General features: G+C 51.0%; 1 protein-coding gene across 1 annotated transcript in view; it reads left to right on the plus strand.

The window, feature by feature from the left end:
* LOC140425665 (protein scribble homolog) overlaps positions 1 to 21,333 on the plus strand; it is a gene marked incomplete at its 5' end in the record, with an annotated part of 1,618,068 nt that overhangs the window by 1,278,165 nt on the left and 318,570 nt on the right. Inside the window, 1 exon segment of the mRNA XM_072510160.1 lies at positions 6,498 to 6,578. Coding sequence (XP_072366261.1) covers positions 6,498 to 6,578 — 81 coding nt within the window.

A 21,333-nucleotide genomic window follows, 5' to 3' on the forward strand; every position in this document is an offset into this window, starting at 1 on the left:
CAGACTGGGCGTGAACTGGATGCAAATCGCAGACTGGGTGTGAACTGGGTGCCGAATGCAAACTGCATGAACTGGGTGCGGAACGCGGACAGTGCGTGAACTGGGTCTAGAACGCGGACTGTGCGTGAACTGGGTGCGGAACGCGGACTGTGCATGAACTGGGTCTAGAACGCGGACTGTGCGTGAACTGGGTGCGGAACGCGGACTGTGCGTGAACTGGGTCTAGAACGCGGACTGTGCATGAACTGGGTCTAGAACGCGGACTGTGCGTGAACTGGGTGCGGAACGTGGACTGTGCATGAACTGGGTCTGGAACGCGGACTGTGCGTGAACTGGATGCGGAACACGGACTGTCCGTGAACTGGGTGCGGAACGCGGCCTGTGAATTAACTGGGTGCGGATCGCGGACTGTGCATGAACTGGGTCTGGAACACGGACTGTGCCTGAGCTGGGTGCGGAACGCGGACTGTGCGTGAACTGGGTGTGGAACGCGGACTGTGCGTGAACTGGGTCTGAAACGCGGACTGTGTGTGAACTGGGTGCGGAATGCGGACTGTGCGTGAACTGGGTGCGGAACGCGGACTGTGCGTGAACTGGGTGCGGAACGCGGACTGTGCATGAACTGGGTGCGGAACGCGGACTGTGCGTGAACTGGGTGCGTAATGCAGACTGGGCGTGAACTGGGTGCAAATCGCAGACTGGGTGTGAACTGGGTGCCGAATGCAAACTGCATGAACTGGGTGCGGATCGCGGACAGTGCGTGAACTGGGTCTAGAACGCGGACTGTGCATGAACTGGGTCTAGAACGCGGACTGTGCGTGAACTGGGTGCGGAACGTGGACTGTGCATGAACTGGGTCTGGAACGCGGACTGTGCGTGAACTGGATGCGGAACACGGACTGTGCGTGAACTGGGTGCGGAACGCGGACTGTGAATTAACTGGGTGCGGATCGCTGACTGTGCATGAACTGGGTCTGGAACACGGACTGTGCCTGAGCTGGGTGCGGAACGCGGACTGTGCGTGAACTGGGTGTGGAACGCGGACTGTGCGTGCACTGGGTCTGAAACGTGGACTGTGCGTGAACTGGGTGCGGAACGCGGACTGTGCGTGAACTGGGTGCGGAACGCGGACTGTGCGTGAACTGGGTGTGGAACGTGGACTGTGCGTGAACTGGGTGCGGTACGCGGACTGTGCGTGAACTGGGTCTGGAACGCGGACTGTGCATGAACTGGGTGCGGAACGCGGACTGTGCATGAACTGGGTGCGGAACGCGGACTGTGCCTGAACTGGGTGCGGAACGCAGAATGGGCGTGAACAGGGTGCAAATCGCAGACTGGGTGTGAACTGGGTGCCGAATGCAAACTGCATGAACTGGGTGCGGAACGCGGACAGTGCGTGAACTGTGTCTAGAACGCGGACTGTGCGTTAACTGGGTGCGGAACGTGGACTGTGCATGAACTGGGTCTGGAACGCGGACTGTGCGTGAACTGGATGCGGAACACGGACTGTGCGTGAACTGGGTGCGGAACACGGACTGTGAATTAACTGGGTGCGGAACGCGGACTGTGCATGAACTGGGTCTGGAACACGGACTGTGCCTGAGCTGGGTGCGGAACGCAGACTGGGCGTGAACTGCGTGCGTAACGCAGACTGGGCGTGAACTGCGTACGTAACGCAGACTGGGCGTGAACTGGGTGCGAAACGCAGACTGGGTGTGAACTGGGTGCGGAACGCGGACTGTGCGTGAAGTGGGTCTGGAACGCGGACTGTGCGTGAAGTGGGTCTGGAACGCGGACTGTGCGTGAACAGGGTGCGGAACGCGGACTGTGCGTGAACAGGGTGCGGAACGCGGACGGTGCGTGAACAGGGTGCGGAACGCGGACTGTGCGTGAACTGGGTGCGGAACGTGAACTGGGTGCGGAACGCGGACTGTGCGTGAACTGGGTGCGGAACGCGGACTGTGCGTGAACTGGGTGCGTATCGCAGACTGGGCGTGAACTGCGTGCGTAACGCTGACTGGGCGTGAACTGGGTGCGGAACGTGGACTGCATGAACTGGGTCTGGAACGCTGTGCGTGAATTGGATGTGGAACACGGACTGTGCGTGAACTGGGTGCGTAACGCAGACTGGGCGTGAACTGGGTGCGGAACGCGGACTGTGCGTGAACTGGGTGCGTAACGCAGACTGGGCGTGAACTGGGTGCGAAACGCAGACTGGGTGTGAACTGGGTGCGGAACGCAGATTGGGTGTGAACTGGGTGCGGAACGCAGACTGGGTGTGAACTGGGTGCGGAACGCGGACTGTGCGTGAAGTGGGTCTGGAACGCGGACTGTGCGTGAAGTGGGTCTGGAACGCGGACTGTGCGTGAACAGGGTGCGGAACGCGGACTGTGCGTGAACAGGGTGCGGAACGCGGACGGTGCGTGAACAGGGTGCGGAACGCGGACTGTGCGTGAACTGGGTGCGGAACGTGAACTGGGTGCGGAACGCGGACTGTGCGTGAACTGGGTGCGGAACGCGGACTGTGCGTGAACTGGGTGCGTATCGCAGACTGGGCGTGAACTGGGTGCGAAACGCAGACTGGGTGTGAACTGGGTGCGGAACGCAGATTGGGTGTGAACTGGGTGCGGAATGCGGACTGTGCGTGAAGTGGGTCTGGAACGCGGACTGCGTGATGTGGGTCTGGAACGCGGACTGTGCGTGAACAGGGTGCGGAACGCGGACTGTGCGTGAACTGTGTGCGGAACGCGGACTGTGCGTGAACTGGGTCTGGAACGCGGACTGTGCATGAACTGGATGCGGAACGGGGACTGTGCGTGAACTGGGTGCGGAACGCGGACTGCGTGAACTGGGTGCGGAACGCGGACTGTGCGTGAACTGGGTGCGGAACGCGGACTGTGCGTGAACTGGGTGCGTAACGCAGACTGGGCGTGAACTGCGTGCGTAACGCAGACTGGGCGTGAATTGCGTGCGAAACGCAGACTGGGCGTGAACTGGGTGCGAAACGCAGACTGGGTGTGAACTGGGTGCGGAACGCGGACTGTGCGTGAAGTGGGTCTGGAACGCGGACTGTGCGTGAAGTGGGTCTGGAACGCGGACTGTGCGTGAACAGGGTGCGGAACGCGGACTGTGCGTGAACAGGGTGAGGAACGCGGACTGTGCGTGAACAGGGTGCGGAACGCGGACTGTGCGTGTACTGGGTGCGGAACGTGAACTGGGTGCGGAACGCGGACTGTGCGTGAACTGGGTGCGGAACGCGGACTGTGCGTAAACTGGGTGCGTATCGCAGACTGGGCGTGAACTGCGTGCGTAACGCTGACTGGGCGTGAACTGGGTGCGAAACGCAGACTGGGTGTGAACTTGGTGCCGAATGCAGACTGCATGAACTGGGTGCGGAACGCGGACTGTGCGTGAACTGGGTGCGTAACGCACACTGGGCGTGAACTGGGTGCGTAACGCGGACTGTGCATGAACTGGGTGCGGAACGCGGACTGCATGAACTGGGTCTGGAACGCTGTGCGTGAATTGGATGTGGAACACGGACTGTGCGTGAACTGGGTGCGTAACGCAGACTGGGCGTGAACTGGGTGCGGAACGCGGACTGTGCGTGAACTGGGTGCGTAACGCAGACTGGGCGTGAACTGGGTGCGAAACGCAGACTGGGTGTGAACTGGGTGCGGAACGCAGATTGGGTGTGAACTGGGTGCGGAACGCAGATTGGGTGTGAACTGGGTGCGGAACGCGGACTGTGCGTGAACTGGGTGCGGAACGCGGACTGTGCGTGAAGTGGGTCTGGAACGCGGACTGTGCGTGAAGTGGGTCTGGAACGCGGACTGTGCGTGAAGTGGGTCTGGAACGCGGACTGTGCGTGAACAGGGTGCGGAACGCGGACTGTGCGTGAACAGGGTGCGGAACGCGGACTGTGCGTGAACATGGTGCGGAACGCGGACTGTGCGTGAACTAGGTGCGGAACGCAGACTGCGTGAACTGGGTGCGGAACGCGGACTGTGCGTGAACTGGGTGCGGAACGCGGACTGTGCGTGAACTGGGTGCGTATCGCAGACTGGGCGTGAACTGCGTGCGTAACGCTGACTGGGCGTGAACTGGGTGCGAAACGCAGACTGGGTGTGAACTGGGTGCGGAACGCGGACTGTGCGTGAAGTCGGTCTGGAACGCGGACTGTGCGTGAAGTGGGTCTGGAACGCGGACTGTGCATGAACAGGGTGCGGAACGCGGACTGTGCGTGAACAGGGTGCGGAACGCGGACTGTGCGTGAACTGGGTGCGGAACGCGGACTGTGCGTGAACTGGGTCTGGAACGCAGACTGTGCGTGAACTGGGTGCGGAACGCGGACTGTGCGTGAACTGTGTGCGGAACGCGGACTGTGCGTGAACTGGGTGCGGAACGCGGACTGTGCGTGAACTGGGTGCGGAACGCGGACTGTGTGTGAACTGGGTGCGTAACGAATACTGGTCGTGAACTGGGTGCGTAACGCAGACTTGGTGTGAACTGGGTGCGAAACGCAGACTGGGTGTGAACTGGGTGCGGAACGCAGACTGTGCGTGAACTGGGTGCGGAACGCGGACTGTGCGTGAAGTTGGTCTGGAACGCGGACTGTGCGTGAAGTGGGTCTGGAACGCGGACTGTGCGTGAGCTGGGTGCGGAACGCGGACTGTCCGTGAAGTGGGTCTGGAAGGCGGACTGTGCGTGAAGTGGGTCTGGAACGCGGACTGTGCGTGAGCTGGGTGCGGAACGCGGACTGCGTGAGCTGGGGGCGGAACGCGGACTGTGCGTGAGCTGGGTGCGGAACGCGGACTGTGCGTGTGCAGGGTGCGCAACGCGACTGTGCATGAACTGGGTGCGGAACGCGGACTGTGCGTGAACTGGGTGCGGAACGCGGACTGTGCGTGAGCTGGGTGCGGAACGCAGACTGTGCGTGAGCTGGTTGCGGAACGCGGACTGTGCGTGAGCTGGGTGCGGAACACGGACAGTGCGTGAGCTGGGTGCGGAACGCGGACTGTGCGTGAGCTGGGTGCGGAAGGCGGACTGTGCGTGAACTGGGTGCGGAACGCGGACAGCGTGAAGTGGGTCTGGAACGCGGACTGTGCGTGAAGTGGGTCTGGAACGCGGACTGTGCGTGAACAGGGTGCGGAACGCGGACTGTGCGTGAACTGGGTGCAGAACGCGGACCGTGCGTGAACTGGGTGCGCAACGCGGACTGTGCGTGAACTGGGTGCGTAACGCAGACTGGGCGTGAACTGGGTGCGTAACGCAGACTGGGTGTGAACTGGGTGCGAAACGCAGACTGGGTGTGAACTGGGTGCGGAACGCAGACTGTGCGTGAACTGGGTGCGGAACGCGGACTGTGCGTGAAGTGGGTCTGGAACGCGGACTGTGCGTGAACAGGGTGCGGAACGCGGACCGTGCGTGAACTGGGTGCGCAACGCGGACTGTGCGTGAAGTGGGTCTGGAACGCGGACTGTGCGTGAACTGGGTGCGCAACGCAGACTGTGCGTGAACTGGGTGCGGAACGCGGACTGTGCGTGAAGTGGGTCTGGAACGCGGACTGTGCGTGAACTGGGTGCAGAACGCGGACCGTGCGTGAACTGGGTGCGCAACGCGGACTGTGCGTGAACTGGGTGCGTAACGCAGACTGGGTGTGAACTGGGTGCGAAACGCAGACTGGGTGTGAACTGGGTGCGGAACGCAGACTGGGTGTGAACTGGGTGCGGAACGCGGACTGTGCGTGAACTGGGTGCGGCACGCGGACTGTGCGTGAAGTGGGTCTGGAACGCGGACTGTGCGTGAACAGGGTGCGGAACGCGGACTGTGCGTGAACGGGGTGCGGAACGTGGACTGTGCGTGAACTGGGTCTGGAACGCGGACTGTGCGTTAACTGGGTGCGGAACGCGGACTGTGCGTGAACTGGGTGCGGAACGCGGACTGTGCGTGAACTGGGTGCGGAACACGGACTGTGCGTGAACTGGGTGCGCAACGTGGACTGTGCGTGAACTGGGTGCGTAACGCAGACTGGGCGTGAACTGGGTGCGTTACGCAGACTGGGCGTGAACTGTGTGCGGAACGCGGACTGTGCGTGAGCTGGGTGCAGAACGCGGACTGTGCGTGAGCTGGGTGCGGAACGCGGACTGTGCATGAACTGGGTGCGGAACGCGGACTGTGCATGAACTGGGTGCGGAACACGGACTGTGCGTGAGCTGGGTGCGGAACGCGCACTGTGCGTGAGCTGGGTGCGGAACGCGCACTGTGCGTGAGCTGGGTGCGGAACGCGGACTGTGCGTGAGCTGGGTGCGGTACGCGGACTGTGCGTGAACTGGGTGCGGAACGCGGACTGCGTGAGCTGGGTGCGGAACGCGGACTGGGTGCGGAACGCGGACTGTGCGTGAGCTGGGTGCGGAACGCGGACTGTGCGTGAGCTGGGTGCGGAACGCGGACTGTGCGTGAGCTGGGTGTTTAATATGGTCTGTGTCCTGTTTCAGGCAATATTCATCTCCCGTTTAGCGGAAGGAGGGTCTGCACACAGGGACGGGATCCTACGGGTGGGCGACCGGGTGATCTCGGTAAGTTTACCTGACACCATGGTGTGCCCCATCAGCCATACCACCAATCGCTAGGTTGTAACCTGTGGACAGATGCAGTCAGTGGTTGGCAGGGGCATTCCGTCCACCAGTTGTTTTCCTGCTTTGATGAATCCCCTCAGCATGTCCAGCTGCACCAGTCTGTTGAATGTGCCATTGGGAACTGGTGAAGCTGGGTGAGTGGTGGAGCGGTTCTGAATGTGGTGGCTCGCCCAACTCCTGTCTGCGGGTGAAGTTCACAAAGAATCAGGTTTCTCATCTGTCCCAGCTGCAGTACCGGTGTTCAGCCTGGACAGCTGGGGGCAGTACAGATTAACCCGAATGATCCTGGTTCAATCCTGGACAGGGGGGGGCAGTACAGATTAACCCGAATGATCCTGGTTCAATCCTGGACAGGGGGGGGCAGTACAGATTAACCCGAATGATCCTGGTTCAATCCTGGACAGGGGGGGGCAGTACAGATTAACCCGAATGATCCTGGTTCAATCCTGGACAGGGGGGGGGCAGTACAGACTAACCCGAATGATCCTGGTTCAATCCTGGACAGGGGGGGGCAGTACAGATTAACCCGAATGATCCTGGTTCAATCCTGGACAGGGAGGGGCAGTACAGATTAACCCGAATGATCCTGGTTCAATCCTGGACAGGGGGGGGGCAGTACAGACTAACCCGAATGATCCTGGTTCAATCCTGGACAGTGGGGGGGCAGTACAGACTAACCCGAATGATCCTGGTTCAATCCTGGACAGGGGGGGGCAGTACAGATTAACCCGAATGATCCTGGTTCAATCCTGGACAGGGGGGGGCAGTACAGACTAACCCGAATGATCCTGGTTCAATCCTGGACAGGGGGGGCAGTACAGACTAACCCGAATGATCCTGGTTCAATCCTGGACAGGGGGGGGCAGTACAGACTAGCCCGAATGATCCTGGTTCAATCCTGGATGGTGCAGCAGTACAGATTAACCCGAATGATCCTGGTTCAATCCTGGACAGGGGGGGGCAGTACAGACTAACCCGAATGATCCTGGTTCAATCCTGGACAGGGGGGGGCAGTACAGACTAGCCCGAATGATCCTGGTTCAATCCTGGATGGTGCGGCAGTACAGATTAACCCGAATGATCCTGGTTCAATCCTGGACAGGGGGGGGCAGTACAGACTAACCCGAATGATCCTGTCTTCAGACATTACATTCGAAGGACAGATTGCATCGGCTAGGCTTGTATTCCTGAATTAGAAAATGATCAGTGATCCACGTGATGTGTTTAAGATGATTAAAAGAGTTGATATGGTGGATAGAGAACCTATTTTGTCCGGTGATGAGGGAGTCCGCACCAAGGGGATATAGATTAAAATTTGAGACAGGCCATTCAGGGTGATGTCAGGAAGCATTCCACGGAGAGCTGTGGAATCTGTTGAGGTTGGATGTCACTTGAAAATGTTGAAACAGAAACTGGTCGATATTTATAAATAGTTGTTTGGTCGGACAGAGCTTGAGTATTGCTGAAAAAAAGGGACTCGTCAAAGTTTTCTGTCTAGCACTCATCAGGCACTTCGCCAGGATCCCGATATGAGGGGAAATCAACAATTTATCCTTTGAGACGAGAGTGCTGATTGGTTGACTTGTGGACTCTGACTGGTAGAAGCGTTGCCATTGAGAATGTAGCAGATGAATTGGTTGCCAGTGTATTTCATTTTGGGAGGACGAACAAGGCAGGGGAATATACAATGGACAGTCGGACTCGAGGAAGTACAGAGGGTCAGAGGGTTCACTTATCCCTGAAGGCAGCAGGACAGGTAGAGAAGGTGGTGAAGACGGCAAATGTGATACTTGCCTATAAATAGCCGAGATATTGCAATGTGTAATGTAAGCCTACTTGTGACACTAATAAAGATTATAATTATCGAATATAAGAGCAGGGAGGTTATGCTGGAGCTGGTGAGGCCCCAGCTGGAGTACCGTGTGCAGTTCTGGTCACCTCACTATAGGAAGGAGATTGCACTGGAGAGGGTGCAGAGGAGATTCACCAGGACGGTGCCTGGGCTGGAGTGTTCCGGCTATCGAGAGAGTCTGGGTAGACTGGGGTTCATGTTCCATAGAGTAGAGAAGGCGGAGGAGGACCTGATCAAGGTGTACAAAATTCTGATGGACATAGATAGGGTGGATAGGAAGGAGCTTTTCCCCTTAGTGGAGGGGTCAATGACCAGGGGGCATGGATTTAAGGTGAGGGGCAGGAGGGTTAGAGGGGATGTGACGAAAACCTTTTTACCCAGAGGGTGGGGGGAGTCTGGGACTCGCTGCCTGAGAGGGGGGTGGAGGCAGAGACCCTCAGAACATTTAGGAAGTATTTAGATGAGCACTTGGAAACGCCTCAGCAGACGAGAAGAGTTAGGTGCTTGATGACCAGCACAGATTCAGGATGATGAGCTAACAGGACTCTTTCTGAGCTGTAAAACTCTGACGCTATGACACTGAGGATTATTTTGTAAAAGTTGTCCGAACGTGGAATCACTTCTAATGTTGGACACTGTTTTGAGTTTTCAAGCACACGTCTGGCTGTTGGAAAGAGCGACATTCCGATCATCACACTGCCATTGAAATTCATGTCTAACATTACACATTTTGGAAGAATCAGAAGGTGTTTTTGGATGGACGGCAGTGTCCTGTTTGTGGTGAATTACCATCCGTTTGCGGAGGAGGAGGAGCAGCGTGACACGGAGCTTCACCTGGTGCTCAGATTACTGATACCAAACCCTTGGAGGGTAATCTGAGATAGACTGGTCTCCTCAGCAATCTCCGACTGGGATCTTCAGTAATCTCCGACTGGGATCTTCAGTAATCTCAGACTGGGCTCTACAGTAATCTCAGACTGGGCTCTTCAGTAATCTCAGACTGGGATCTACAGTAATCTCAGACTGGGATCTTCAGCAATCTCTGACTGGGATCTTCAGTAATCTCAGACTGGGCTCTTCAGTAATCTCCGACTGGGATCTTCAGTAATCTCTGACTGGGATCTTCAGTAATCTCAGACTGGGATCTTCAGTAATCTCAGACTGGGATCTTCAGTAATCTCAGACAGGGCTCTTCAGTAATCTCAGACTGGGATCTTCAGTAATCTCAGACTGGGATCTCCAGTAATCTCAGACTGGGCTCTTCAGTAATCTCAGACTGGGATCTTCAGTAATCTCAGACTGGGATCTTCAGTAATCTCAGACTGGGATCTTCAGTAATCTCAGACTGGACTCTTCAGTAATCTCAGACTGGACTCTTCAGTAATCTCAGACTGGGATCTTCAGTAATCTCAGACTGGGCTCTACAGTAATCTCAGACTGGGATCTTCAGTAATCTCAGACTGGGATCTTCAGTAATCTCAGACTGGGCTCTACAGTAATCTCAGACTGGGATCTTCAGTAATCTCAGACTGGGATCTTCAGTAATCTCAGACTGGGATCTTCAGTAATCTCAGACTGGGATCTTCAGTAATCTCCGACTGGGATCTTCAGTAATCTCAGACTGGGCTCTTCAGTAATCTCAGACTGGGATCTTCAGTAATCTCAGACTGGGATCTTCAGTAATCTCAGACTGGCATCTTCAGTAATCTCAGACTGGGATCTTCGGTAATCTCAGACTGGGCTCTTCAGTAATCTCAGACTGGGCTCTTCAGTAATCTCAGACTGGACTCTTCAGTAATCTCAGACTGAGATCTTCAGTAATCTCAGACTGGGCTCTTCAGTAATCTCAGACTGGGCTCTTCAGTAATCTCAGACTGGGATCTTCAGTAATCTCAGACTGGGATCTTCAGTAATCTCAGACTGGGCTCTTCAGTAATCTCAGACTGGGATCTTCAGTAATCTCAGACTGGACTCTTCAGTAATCTCAGACTGGGATCTTCAGTAATCTCAGACTGGGACCTTCAGTAATCTCAGACTGGGATCTTCAGTAATCTCAGACTGGGCTCTTCAGTAATCTCAGACTGGGCTCTTCAGTAATCTCAGACTGGGCTCTTCAGTAATCTCAGACTGGGATCTTCAGTAATCTCAGACTGGACTCTTCAGTAATCTCAGACTGAGATCTTCAGTAATCTCAGACTGGGATCTTCAGTAATCTCAGACTGGGATCTTCAGTAATCTCAGACTGGGCTCTTCAGTAATCTCAGACTGGGCTCTTCAGTAATCTCAGACTGGGATCTTCAGTAATCTCAGACTGGGATCTTCAGTAATCTCAGACTGGGCTCTTCAGTAATCTCAGACTGGGCTCTTCAGTAATCTCAGACTGGGATCTTCAGTAATCTCAGACTGGACTCTTCAGTAATCTCAGACTGAGATCTTCAGTAATCTCAGACTGGGATCTTCAGTAATCTCAGACTGGGATCTTCAGTAATCTCAGACTGGGCTCTTCAGTAATCTCAGACTGGGATCTTCAGTAATCTCAGACTGGGCTCTACAGTAATCTCAGACTGGGATCTTCAATAATCTCAGACTGGACTCTTCAGTAATCTCAGACTGGGATCTTCAGTAATCTCAGACTGGGATCTTCAGTAATCTCAGACTGGGATCTTCAGTAATCTCAGACTGGACTCTTCAGTAATCTCAGACTGGGATCTTCAGCAATCTCAGACTGGGATCTTCAGTAATCTCAGACTGGGATCTTCAGTAATCTCAGACTGGACTCTTCAGTAATCTCCGACTGGGATCCTCAGTAATCTCAGACTGGGCTCTTCAGTAATCTCAGACTGGGATCTTCAGTAATCTCAGACAGGGCTCTTCAGTAATCTCAGACTGGGCTCTTCAGTAATCTCAGACTGGGCTCTTCAGTAATCTCAGACTGGGCTCTTCAGTAATCTCAGACTGGGATCTTCAGTAATCTCAGACTGGGATCTTCAGTAATCTCAGACTGGGATCTTCAGTAATCTCAGACTGGGATCTTCAGTAATCTCAGACTGGGATCTTCAGTAATCTCAGACTGGGATCTTCAGTAATCTCAGACTGGGATCTTCAGTAATCTCAGACTGGGATCTTCAGTAATCTCAGACTGGGCTCTTCAGTAATCTCAGACTGGGATCTTCAGTAATCTCAGACTGGGATCTTCAGTAATCTCAGACTGAGATCTTCAGTAATCTCAGACTGGGATCTTCAGTAATCTCAGACTGGGATCTTCAGTAATCTCAGACTGGGATCTTCAGTAATCTCAGACTGGGATCTTCAGTAATCTCAGACTGGGATCCTCAGTAATCTCAGACTGGGATCTTCAGTAATCTCAGACTGGGATCTTCAGTAATCTCAGACTGGGATCTTCAGTAATCTCAGACTGGGATCTTCAGCAATCTCCGACTGGGCTCTTCAGTAATCTCAGACTGGGCTCTTCAGTAATCTCAGACTGGGATCTTCAGTAATCTCAGACTGGGATCTTCAGTAATCTCAGACAGGGCTCTTCAGTAATCTCAGACTGGACTCTTCAGTAATCTCAGACTGGGATCCTCAGTAATCTCAGACTGGGATCTTCAGTAATCTCAGACTGGGATCTTCAGTAATCTCAGACTGGGATCTTCAGTAATCTCAGACTGGGATCTTCAGTAATCTCAGACTGGGATCTTCAGTAATCTCAGACAGGGCTCTTCAGTAATCTCAGACTGGACTCTTCAGTAATCTCCGACTGGGCTCTTCAGTAATCTCAGACTGGGCTATTCAGTAATCTCAGACTGGGATCTTCAGTAATCTCAGACTGGGCTATTCAGTAATCTCAGACTGGGATCTACAGTAATCTCAGACTGGGATCTTCAGTAATCTCAGACTGGGCTATTCAGTAATCTCAGACTGGGATCTACAGTAATCTCAGACTGGGCTCTTCAGTAATCTCAGACTGGGATCTTCAGTAATCTCAGACTGGGATCTTCAGTAATCTCAGACTGGGCTATTCAGTAATCTCAGACTGGGATCTACAGTAATCTCAGACTGGGCTCTTCAGTAATCTCAGACTGGGATCTTCAGTAATCTCAGACTGGACTCTTCAGTAATCTCAGACTGGGATCTTCAGTAATCTCAGACTGGGATCTACAGTAATCTCAGACTGGGCTCTTCAGTAATCTCAGACTGGGATCTACAGTAATCTCAGACTGGGATCTTCAGTAATGTCAGACTGGGATCTTCAGTAATCTCCGACTGGGATCTTCAGTAATCTCAGACTGGGATCTTCAGTAATCTCAGACAGGGCTCTTCAGTAATCTCAGACTGGACTCTTCAGTAATCTCAGACTGGGATCCTCAGTAATCTCAGACTGGGATCTTCAGTAATCTCAGACTGGGATCTTCAGTAATCTCAGACTGGGATCTTCAGTAATCTCAGACAGGGCTCTTCAGTAATCTCAGACTGGACTCTTCAGTAATCTCAGACTGGGATCCTCAGTAATCTCAGACTGGGATCTTCAGTAATCTCAGACTGGGATCTTCAGTAATCTCAGACTGGACTCTTCAGTAATCTCCGACTGGGCTCTTCAGTAATCTCAGACTGGGATCTACAGTAATCTCAGACTGGGATCTTCAGTAATCTCAGACTGGGATCTTCAGTAATCTCAGACTGGGATCTTCAGTAATCTCAGACTGGGCTCTTCAGTAATGTCAGACTGGGATCTTCAGTAATCTCCGACTGGGATCTTCAGTAATCTCAGACTGGGATCTTCAGTAATCTCAGACAGGGCTCTTCAGTAATCTCAGACTGGACTCTTCAGTAATCTCAGACTGGGATCCTCAGTAATCTCAGACTGGGATCTTCAGTAATCTCAGACTGGGATCTTCAGTAATCTCAGACTGGGATCTTCAGTAATCTCAGACTGGGATCTTCAGTAATCTCAGACTGGGATCTTCAGTAATCTCAGACAGGGCTCTTCAGTAATCTCAGACTGGACTCTTCAGTAATCTCAGACTGGGATCCTCAGTAATCTCAGACTGGGATCTTCAGTAATCTCAGACTGGGATCTTCAGTAATCTCAGACTGGGATCTTCAGTAATCTCAGACTGGGATCTTCAGTAATCTCAGACTGGACTCTTCAGTAATCTCAGACTGGGATCCTCAGTAATCTCAGACTGGGATCTTCAGTAATCTCAGACTGGGATCTTCAGTAATCTCAGACTGGGATCTTCAGTAATCTCAGACTGGGATCTTCAGTAATCTCAGACTGGGCTCTTCAGTAATCTCAGACTGGACTCTTCAGTAATCTCAGACTGGGATCTTCAGTAATCTCAGACTGGGATCTTCAGTAATCTCAGACTGGGATCTTCAGTAATCTCAGACTGGGATCTTCAGTAATCTCAGACTGGGGTCTTCAGTAATCTCAGACTGAGATCTTCAGTAATCTCAGACTGGGATCTTCAGTAATCTCAGACTGGGATCTTCAGTAATCTCAGACTGGGATCTTCAGTAATCTCAGACTGGGATCTTCAGTAATCTCAGACTGGGACCTTCAGTAATCTCAGACAGGGCTCTTCAGTAATCTCAGACTGGGACCTTCAGTAATCTCAGACTGGGATCTTCAGTAATCTCAGACTGGGCTCTTCAGTAATCTCAGACTGGGATCTTCAGTAATCTCAGACTGGGACCTTCAGTAATCTCAGACAGGGCTCTTCAGTAATCTCAGACTGGACTCTTCAGTAATCTCAGACTGGGATCTACAGTAATCTCAGACTGGGATCTTCAGTAATCTCAGACTGGGATCTTCAGTAATCTCAGACTGGGATCTTCAGCAATCTCAGACTGGGATCTACAGTAATCTCAGACTGGGATCTTCAGTAATCTCAGACTGGGATCTTCAGTAATCTCAGACTGGGATCTTCAGTAATCTCAGACTGGGATCTTCAGTAATCTCAGACAGGGCTCTTCAGTAATCTCAGACTGGACTCTTCAGTAATCTCAGACTGGGATCCTCAGTAATCTCAGACTGGGCTCTTCAGTAATCTCAGACTGGGGTCTTCAGTAATCTCAGACTGGGATCTTCAGTAATCTCCGACTGGGATCTTCAGTAATCTCAGACTGGGATCTTCAGTAATCTCAGACTGGGATCTTCAGTAATCTCAGTCTGGACTCTTCAGTAATCTCAGACTGGGATCTTCAGTAATCTCAGACTGGGGTCTTCAGTAATCTCAGACTGGGATCTTCAGTAATCTCCGACTGGGATCTTCAGTAATCTCAGACTGGGATCTTCAGTAATCTCAGACTGGGATCTTCAGTAATCTCAGACTGGGATCTTCAGTAATCTCAGACAGGGCTCTTCAGTAATCTCAGACTGGACTCTTCAGTAATCTCAGACTGGGATCTTCAGTAATCTCAGACTGGGCTCTTCAGCAATCTCAGACTGGGCTCCTCAGTAATCTCAGACTGGGATCTACAGTAATCTCAGACTGGGATCTTCAGTAATCTCAGACTGGGATCTTCAGTAATCTCAGACTGGGATCTTCAGTAATCTCAGACTGGGATCTACAGTAATCTCAGACTGGGATCTTCAGTAATCTCAGGCTGGGATCTTCAGTAATCTCAGACTGGGCTCTTCAGTAATCTCAGACTGGCATCACCAGTAATCTCAGACTGGGATCTTCAGTAATCTCAGACTGGGATCTTCAGTAATCTCAGACTGGGATCTTCAGTAATCTCAGACTGGGATCTCCAGTAATCTCAGACTGGGATCTTCAGTAATCTCAGACTGGGCTCTTCAGTAATCTCAGACTGGGACCTTCAGTAATCTCAGACTGGGATCTTCAGTAATCTCAGACTGGGATCTTCAGTAATCTCAGACTGGGATCTTCAGTAATCTCAGACTGGGATCTTCAGTAATCTCAGACTGGGACCTTCAGTAATCTCAGACTGGGATCTTCAGTAATCTCAGACTGGGATCTTCAGTAATCTCAGACTGGGATCTTCAGTAATCTCAGACTGGGATCTTCAGTAATCTCAGACTGGGATCTTCAGTAATCTCAGACTGGGATCTTCAGTAATCTCAGACTGGGACCTTCAGTAATCTCAGACTGGGATCTTCAGTAATCTCAGACTGGGATCTTCAGTAATCTCAGACTGGGATCTTCAGTAATCTCAGACTGGGACCTTCAGTAATCTCAGACTGGGATCTTCAGTAATCTCAGACTGGGATCTTCAGTAATCTCAGACTGGGATCTTCAGTAATCTCAGACTGTGATCTCCAGTAATCTCAGACTGGGCTCTTCAGTAATCTCAGACTGGGATCTTCAGTAATCTCAGACTGGGATCTTCAGTAATCTCAGACTGTGATCTCCAGTAATCTCAGACTGGGCTCTTCAGTAATCTCAGACTGGGATCTTCAGTAATCTCAGACTGGGACCTTCAGCAATCTCAGACTGGGATCTTCAGTAATCTCAGACTGTGATCTCCAGTAATCTCAGACTGGGATCTACAATAATCTCAGACTGGGATCTTCAGTAATCTCAGACTGGGATCTTCAGTAATCTCAGACTGTGATCTCCAGTAATCTCAGACTGGGCTCTTCAGTAATCTCAGACTGGGATCTTCAGCAATCTCAGACTGGGATCTTCAGTAATCTCAGACTGGGATCTTCAGTAATCTCAGACTGTGATCTCCAGTAATCTCAGACTGGGCTCTTCAGTAATCTCAGACTGGGATCTTCAGCAATCTCAGACTGGGATCTTCAATAATCTCAGACTGGGATCTTCAGTAATCTCAGACTGGGATCTTCAGTAATCTCAGACTGGGATCTTCAGTAATCTCAGACTGGGATCTTCAATAATCTCAGACTGGGATCTTCAGTAATCTCAGACTGGGATCTTCAGCAATCTCAGACTGGGATCTTCAATAATCTCAGACTGGGATCTTCAGTAATCTCAGACTGGGATCTTCAATAATCTCAGACTGGGATCTTCAGTAATCTCAGACTGGGATCTTCAGTAATCTCAGACTGGGATCTTCAGTAATCTCAGACTGGGCTCTTCAGTAATCTCAGACTGGGATCTTCAGTAATCTCAGACTGGGCTCTTCAGTAATCTCAGACTGGGATCTTCAGTAATCTCCGACTGGGATCTTCAGTAATCTCAGACTGGGCTCTTCAGTAATCTCAGACTGGGATCTTCAGTAATCTCCGACTGGGATCTTCAGTAATCTCAGACTGGGATCTTCAGTAATCTCAGACTGGGATCTTCAGTAATCTCAGACTGGGCTCTTCAGTAATCTCAGACTGGGATCTTCAGTAATCTCAGACTGGGATCTTCAGTAATCTCCGACTGGGATCTTCAGTAATCTCAGACTGGGCTCCTCAGTAATCTCAGACTGGGATCTTCAGTAATCTCAGACTGGACTCTTCAGTAATCTCAGACTGGGCTCCTCAGTAATCTCAGACTGGGATCTTCAGTAATCTCAGACTGGGCTCCTCAGTAATCTCAGACTGGGATCTTCAGTAATCTCAGACTGGGATCTTCAGTAATCTCAGACTGGGATCTTCAGTAATCTCAGACTGGGATCTTCAGTAATCTCAGACTGGGATCTTCAGTAATCTCCGACTGGGCTCTACAGTAATCTCAGACTGGGCTCTTCAGTAATCTCAGACTGGGATCTTCAGTAATCTCAGACTGGGATCTTCAGTAATCTCCGACTGGGATCTTCAGTAATCTCCGACTGGGATCTTCAGTAATCTCAGACTGGGATCTTCAGTAATCTCCGACTGGGATCTTCAGTAATCTCAGACTGGGATCTTCAGTAATCTCAGACTGGGATCTTCAGTAATCTCAGACTGGGATCTTCAGTAATCTCAGACTGGGATCTTCGGTGATCTCAGACTGGACTCTTCAATAATCTCAGACTGGGATCTCCAGTAATCTCAGACTGGACTCTTCAGTAATCTCAGACTGGGATCTTCAGTAATCTCAGACTGGGATCTTCAGTAATCTCCGACTGGGATCTTCAGTAATCTCAGACTGGGCTCCTCAGTAATCTCCGACTGGGATCTTCAGTAATCTCAGACTGGACTCTTCAGTAATCTCAGACTGGGATCTTCAGTAATCTCAGACTGGGATCTTCAGTAATCTCAGACTGGGATCTTCAGTAATCTCAGACTGGCATCACCAGTAATCTCAGACTGGGCTCTTCAGTAATCTCAGACTGGGATCTTCAGTAATCTCAGACTGGGATCTTCAGTAATCTCAGACTGGGATCTTCAGTAATCTCAGACTGGGATCTTCAGTAATCTCCGACTGGGATCTTCAGTAATCTCAGACTGGGCTCTTCAGTAATCTCAGACTGGGATCTTCAGTAATCTCAGACTGGGCTCCTCAGTAATCTCCGACTGGGATCTTCAGTAATCTCAGACTGGGATCTCCAGTAATCTCAGACTGGGCTCTTCAGTAATCTCAGACTGGGATCTTCAGTAATCTCAGACTGGGATCTTCAGCAATCTCAGACTGGGCTCTACAGTAATCTCAGACTGGGCTCTTCAGTAATCTCAGACTGGGATCTTCAGTAATCTCAGACTGGGATCTTCAGTAATCTCAGACTGGGCTCTTCAGTAATCTCAGACTGGGATCTTCAGTAATCTCAGACTGGGATCTTCAGTAATCTCAGACTGGGATCTTCAGTAATCTCAGACTGGGATCTTCAGTAATCTCAGACTGGGATCTTCAGTAATCTCAGACTGGGATCTTCAGTAATCTCAGACTGGGATCTTCGGTGATCTCAGACTGGGCTCTTCAGTAATCACAGACTGGGATCTTCAGTAATCTCAGACTGGGATCTTCAGTAATCTCAGACTGGGATCTTCAGTAATCTCAGACTGGGATCTTCAGTAACCTCAGACTGGGATCTTCAGTAATCTCAGATTGGGATCTTCAGTAACCTCAGACTGGGATCTTCAGTAATCTCAGACTGGGATCTTCAGTAATCTCAGATTGGGATCTTCAGTAACCTCAGACTGGGATCTTCAGTAATCTCAGACTGGGATCTTCAGTAATCTCAGACTGGGATCTTCAGTAATCTCAGACTGGACCCTTCAGTAATCTCAGACTGGGATCTTCAGTAATCTCAGACTGGGATCTTCAGTAATCTCAGACTGGGATCTTCAATAATCTCAGACTGGGATCTTCAGTAATCTCCGACTGGGATCTTCGGTAATCTCAGACTGGGATCTTCAGTCATCTCAGACTGGGATCTTCAGTAATCTCAGACTGGGATCTTCAGTAATCTCAGACTGGGATCTTCAGTAATCTCAGACTGGGATCTTCAGTAATCACAGACTGGGATCTTCAGTAATCTCAGACTGGGATCTTCAGTAATCTCAGACTGGGCTCTTCAGTAATCTCAGACTGGGCTCTTCAGTAATCTCAGACTGGGATCTTCAGTAATCTCAGACTGGGATCTTCAGTAATCTCAGACTGGGATCTTCAGTAATCTCAGACTGGGCTCTTCAGTAATCTCAGACTGGGATCTTCAGTAATCTCAGACTGGGATCTTCGGTAATCTCAGACTGGGATCTTCAGTAATCTCAGACTGGGCTCTTCAGTAATCTCAGACTGGGCTCTTCAGTAATCTCAGACTGGGATCTTCAGTAATCTCAGACTGGGATCTTCAGTAATCTCAGACTGGGCTCTTCAGCAATCTCAGACTGGGATCTTCAGTAATCTCAGACTGGGATCTTCAGCAATCTCAGACTGGGATCTTCAGTAATCTCAGACTGGGATCTTCAGTAATCTCAGACTGGGATCTTCAGTAATCTCAGACTGGGGTCTTCAATAATCTCAGACTGGGATCTTCAGTAATCTCAGACTGGGATCTTCAGTAATCTCAGACTGGGATCTTCAGTAATCTCAGACTGGGGTCTTCAATAATCTCAGACTGGGATCTTCAGTAATCTCAGACTGGGATCTTCAGTAATCTCAGACTGGGATCTTCAGTAATCTCAGACTGGGCTCTTCAGTAATCTCAGACTGGGCTCTACAGTAATCTCAGACTGGGATCTTCAGTAATCTCAGACTGGGATCTCCAGTAATCTCAGACTGGGATCTTCAGTAATCTCAGACTGGGCTCTTCAGTAATCTCAGACTGGGCTCTACAGTAATCTCAGACTGGGATCTTCAGTAATCTCAGACTGGGATCTTCAGTAATCTCAGACTGGGATCTTCAGTAATCTCAGACTGGGATCTTCAGTAATCTCCGACAGGGATCTTCAGTAATCTCAGACTGGGCTCTTCAGTAATCTCAGACTGGGCTCTTCAGTAATCTCAGACTGGGATCTTCAGTAATCTCAGACTGGGATCTTCAGTAATCTCAGACTGGGATCTTCAGTAATCTCCGACTGGGCTCTTCAGTAATCTCAGACTGGGCTCTACAGTAATCTCAGACTGGGATCTTCAGTAATCTCAGACTGGGATCTTCAGTAATCTCAGACTGGGCTCTTCAGTAATCTCAGACTGGGCTCTACAGTAATCTCAGACTGGGACCTTCAGTAATCTCAGACTGGGATCTTCAGTAATCTCAGACTGGGATCTTCAGTAATCTCAGACTGGGATCTTCAGTAATCTCAGACTGGGATCTTCAGTAATCTCAGACTGGGATCTTCAGTAATCTCAGACTGGGATCTTCAGTAATCTCAGACTGGGATCTTCAGTAATCTCCGACTGGGATCTTCAGTAATCTCAGACTGGGCTCTTCAGTAATCTCAGACTGGGCTCTTCAGTAATCTCAGACTGGGATCTACAGTAATCTCCGACTGGGATCTTCAGTAATCTCAGACTGGGATCTACAGTAATCTCAGACTGGGCTCTACAGTAATCTCAGACTGGGATCTTCAGTAATCTCCGACTGGGATCTTCAGTAATCTCAGACTGGGATCTCCAGTAATCTCAGACTGGGATCTTCAGTAATCTCAGACTGGGATCTTCAGTAATCTCAGACTGGGATCTCCAGTAATCTCAGACTGGGATCTTCAGTAATCTCAGACTGGGCTCTACAGTAATCTCAGACTGGGATCTTCAGTAATCTCAGACTGGGATCTTCAGTAATCTCAGACTGGGACCTTCAGTAATCTCAGACTGGGATCTTCAGTAATCTCAGACTGGGCTCTACAGTAATCTCAGACTGGGCTCTTCAGTAATCTCCGACTGGGATCTACAGTAATCTCAGACTGGGATCTTCAGTAATCTCAGACTGGGATCTTCAGTAATCTCAGACTGGGATCTTCAGTAATCTCAGACTGGGATCTTCAGTAATCTCAGACTGGGATCTTCAGTAATCTCAGACTGGGATCTTCAGTAATCTCAGACTGGGATCTTCAGTAATCTCAGACTGGGATCTTCAGTAATCTCAGACTGGGCTCTTCAGTAATCTCAGACTGGGATCTACAGTAATCTCAGACTGGGATCTTCAGTAATCTCAGACTGGGCTCTACAGTAATCTCAGATTGGGATCTTCAGTAATCTCAGACTGGACTCTTCAGTAACCTCAGACTGGGATCTTCAGTAATCTCCGACTGGGATCTACAGTAATCTCAGACTGGGATCTTCAGTAATCTCAGACTGGACTCTTCAGTAATCTCAGACTGGGATCTTCAGTAATCTCCGACTGGGATCTACAGTAATCTCAGACTGGGATCTTCAGTAATCTCAGACTGGGATCTTCAGTAATCTCAGACTGGGCTCTTCAGTAATCTCAGACTGGGCTCTACAGTAATCTCAGACTGGGCTCTTCAGTAATCTCAGACTGGGATCTTCAGCAATCTCA

This window comes from Scyliorhinus torazame, chromosome 6, assembly GCF_047496885.1.
Source record: "Scyliorhinus torazame isolate Kashiwa2021f chromosome 6, sScyTor2.1, whole genome shotgun sequence".
NCBI lineage: Eukaryota > Metazoa > Chordata > Chondrichthyes > Carcharhiniformes > Scyliorhinidae > Scyliorhinus > Scyliorhinus torazame.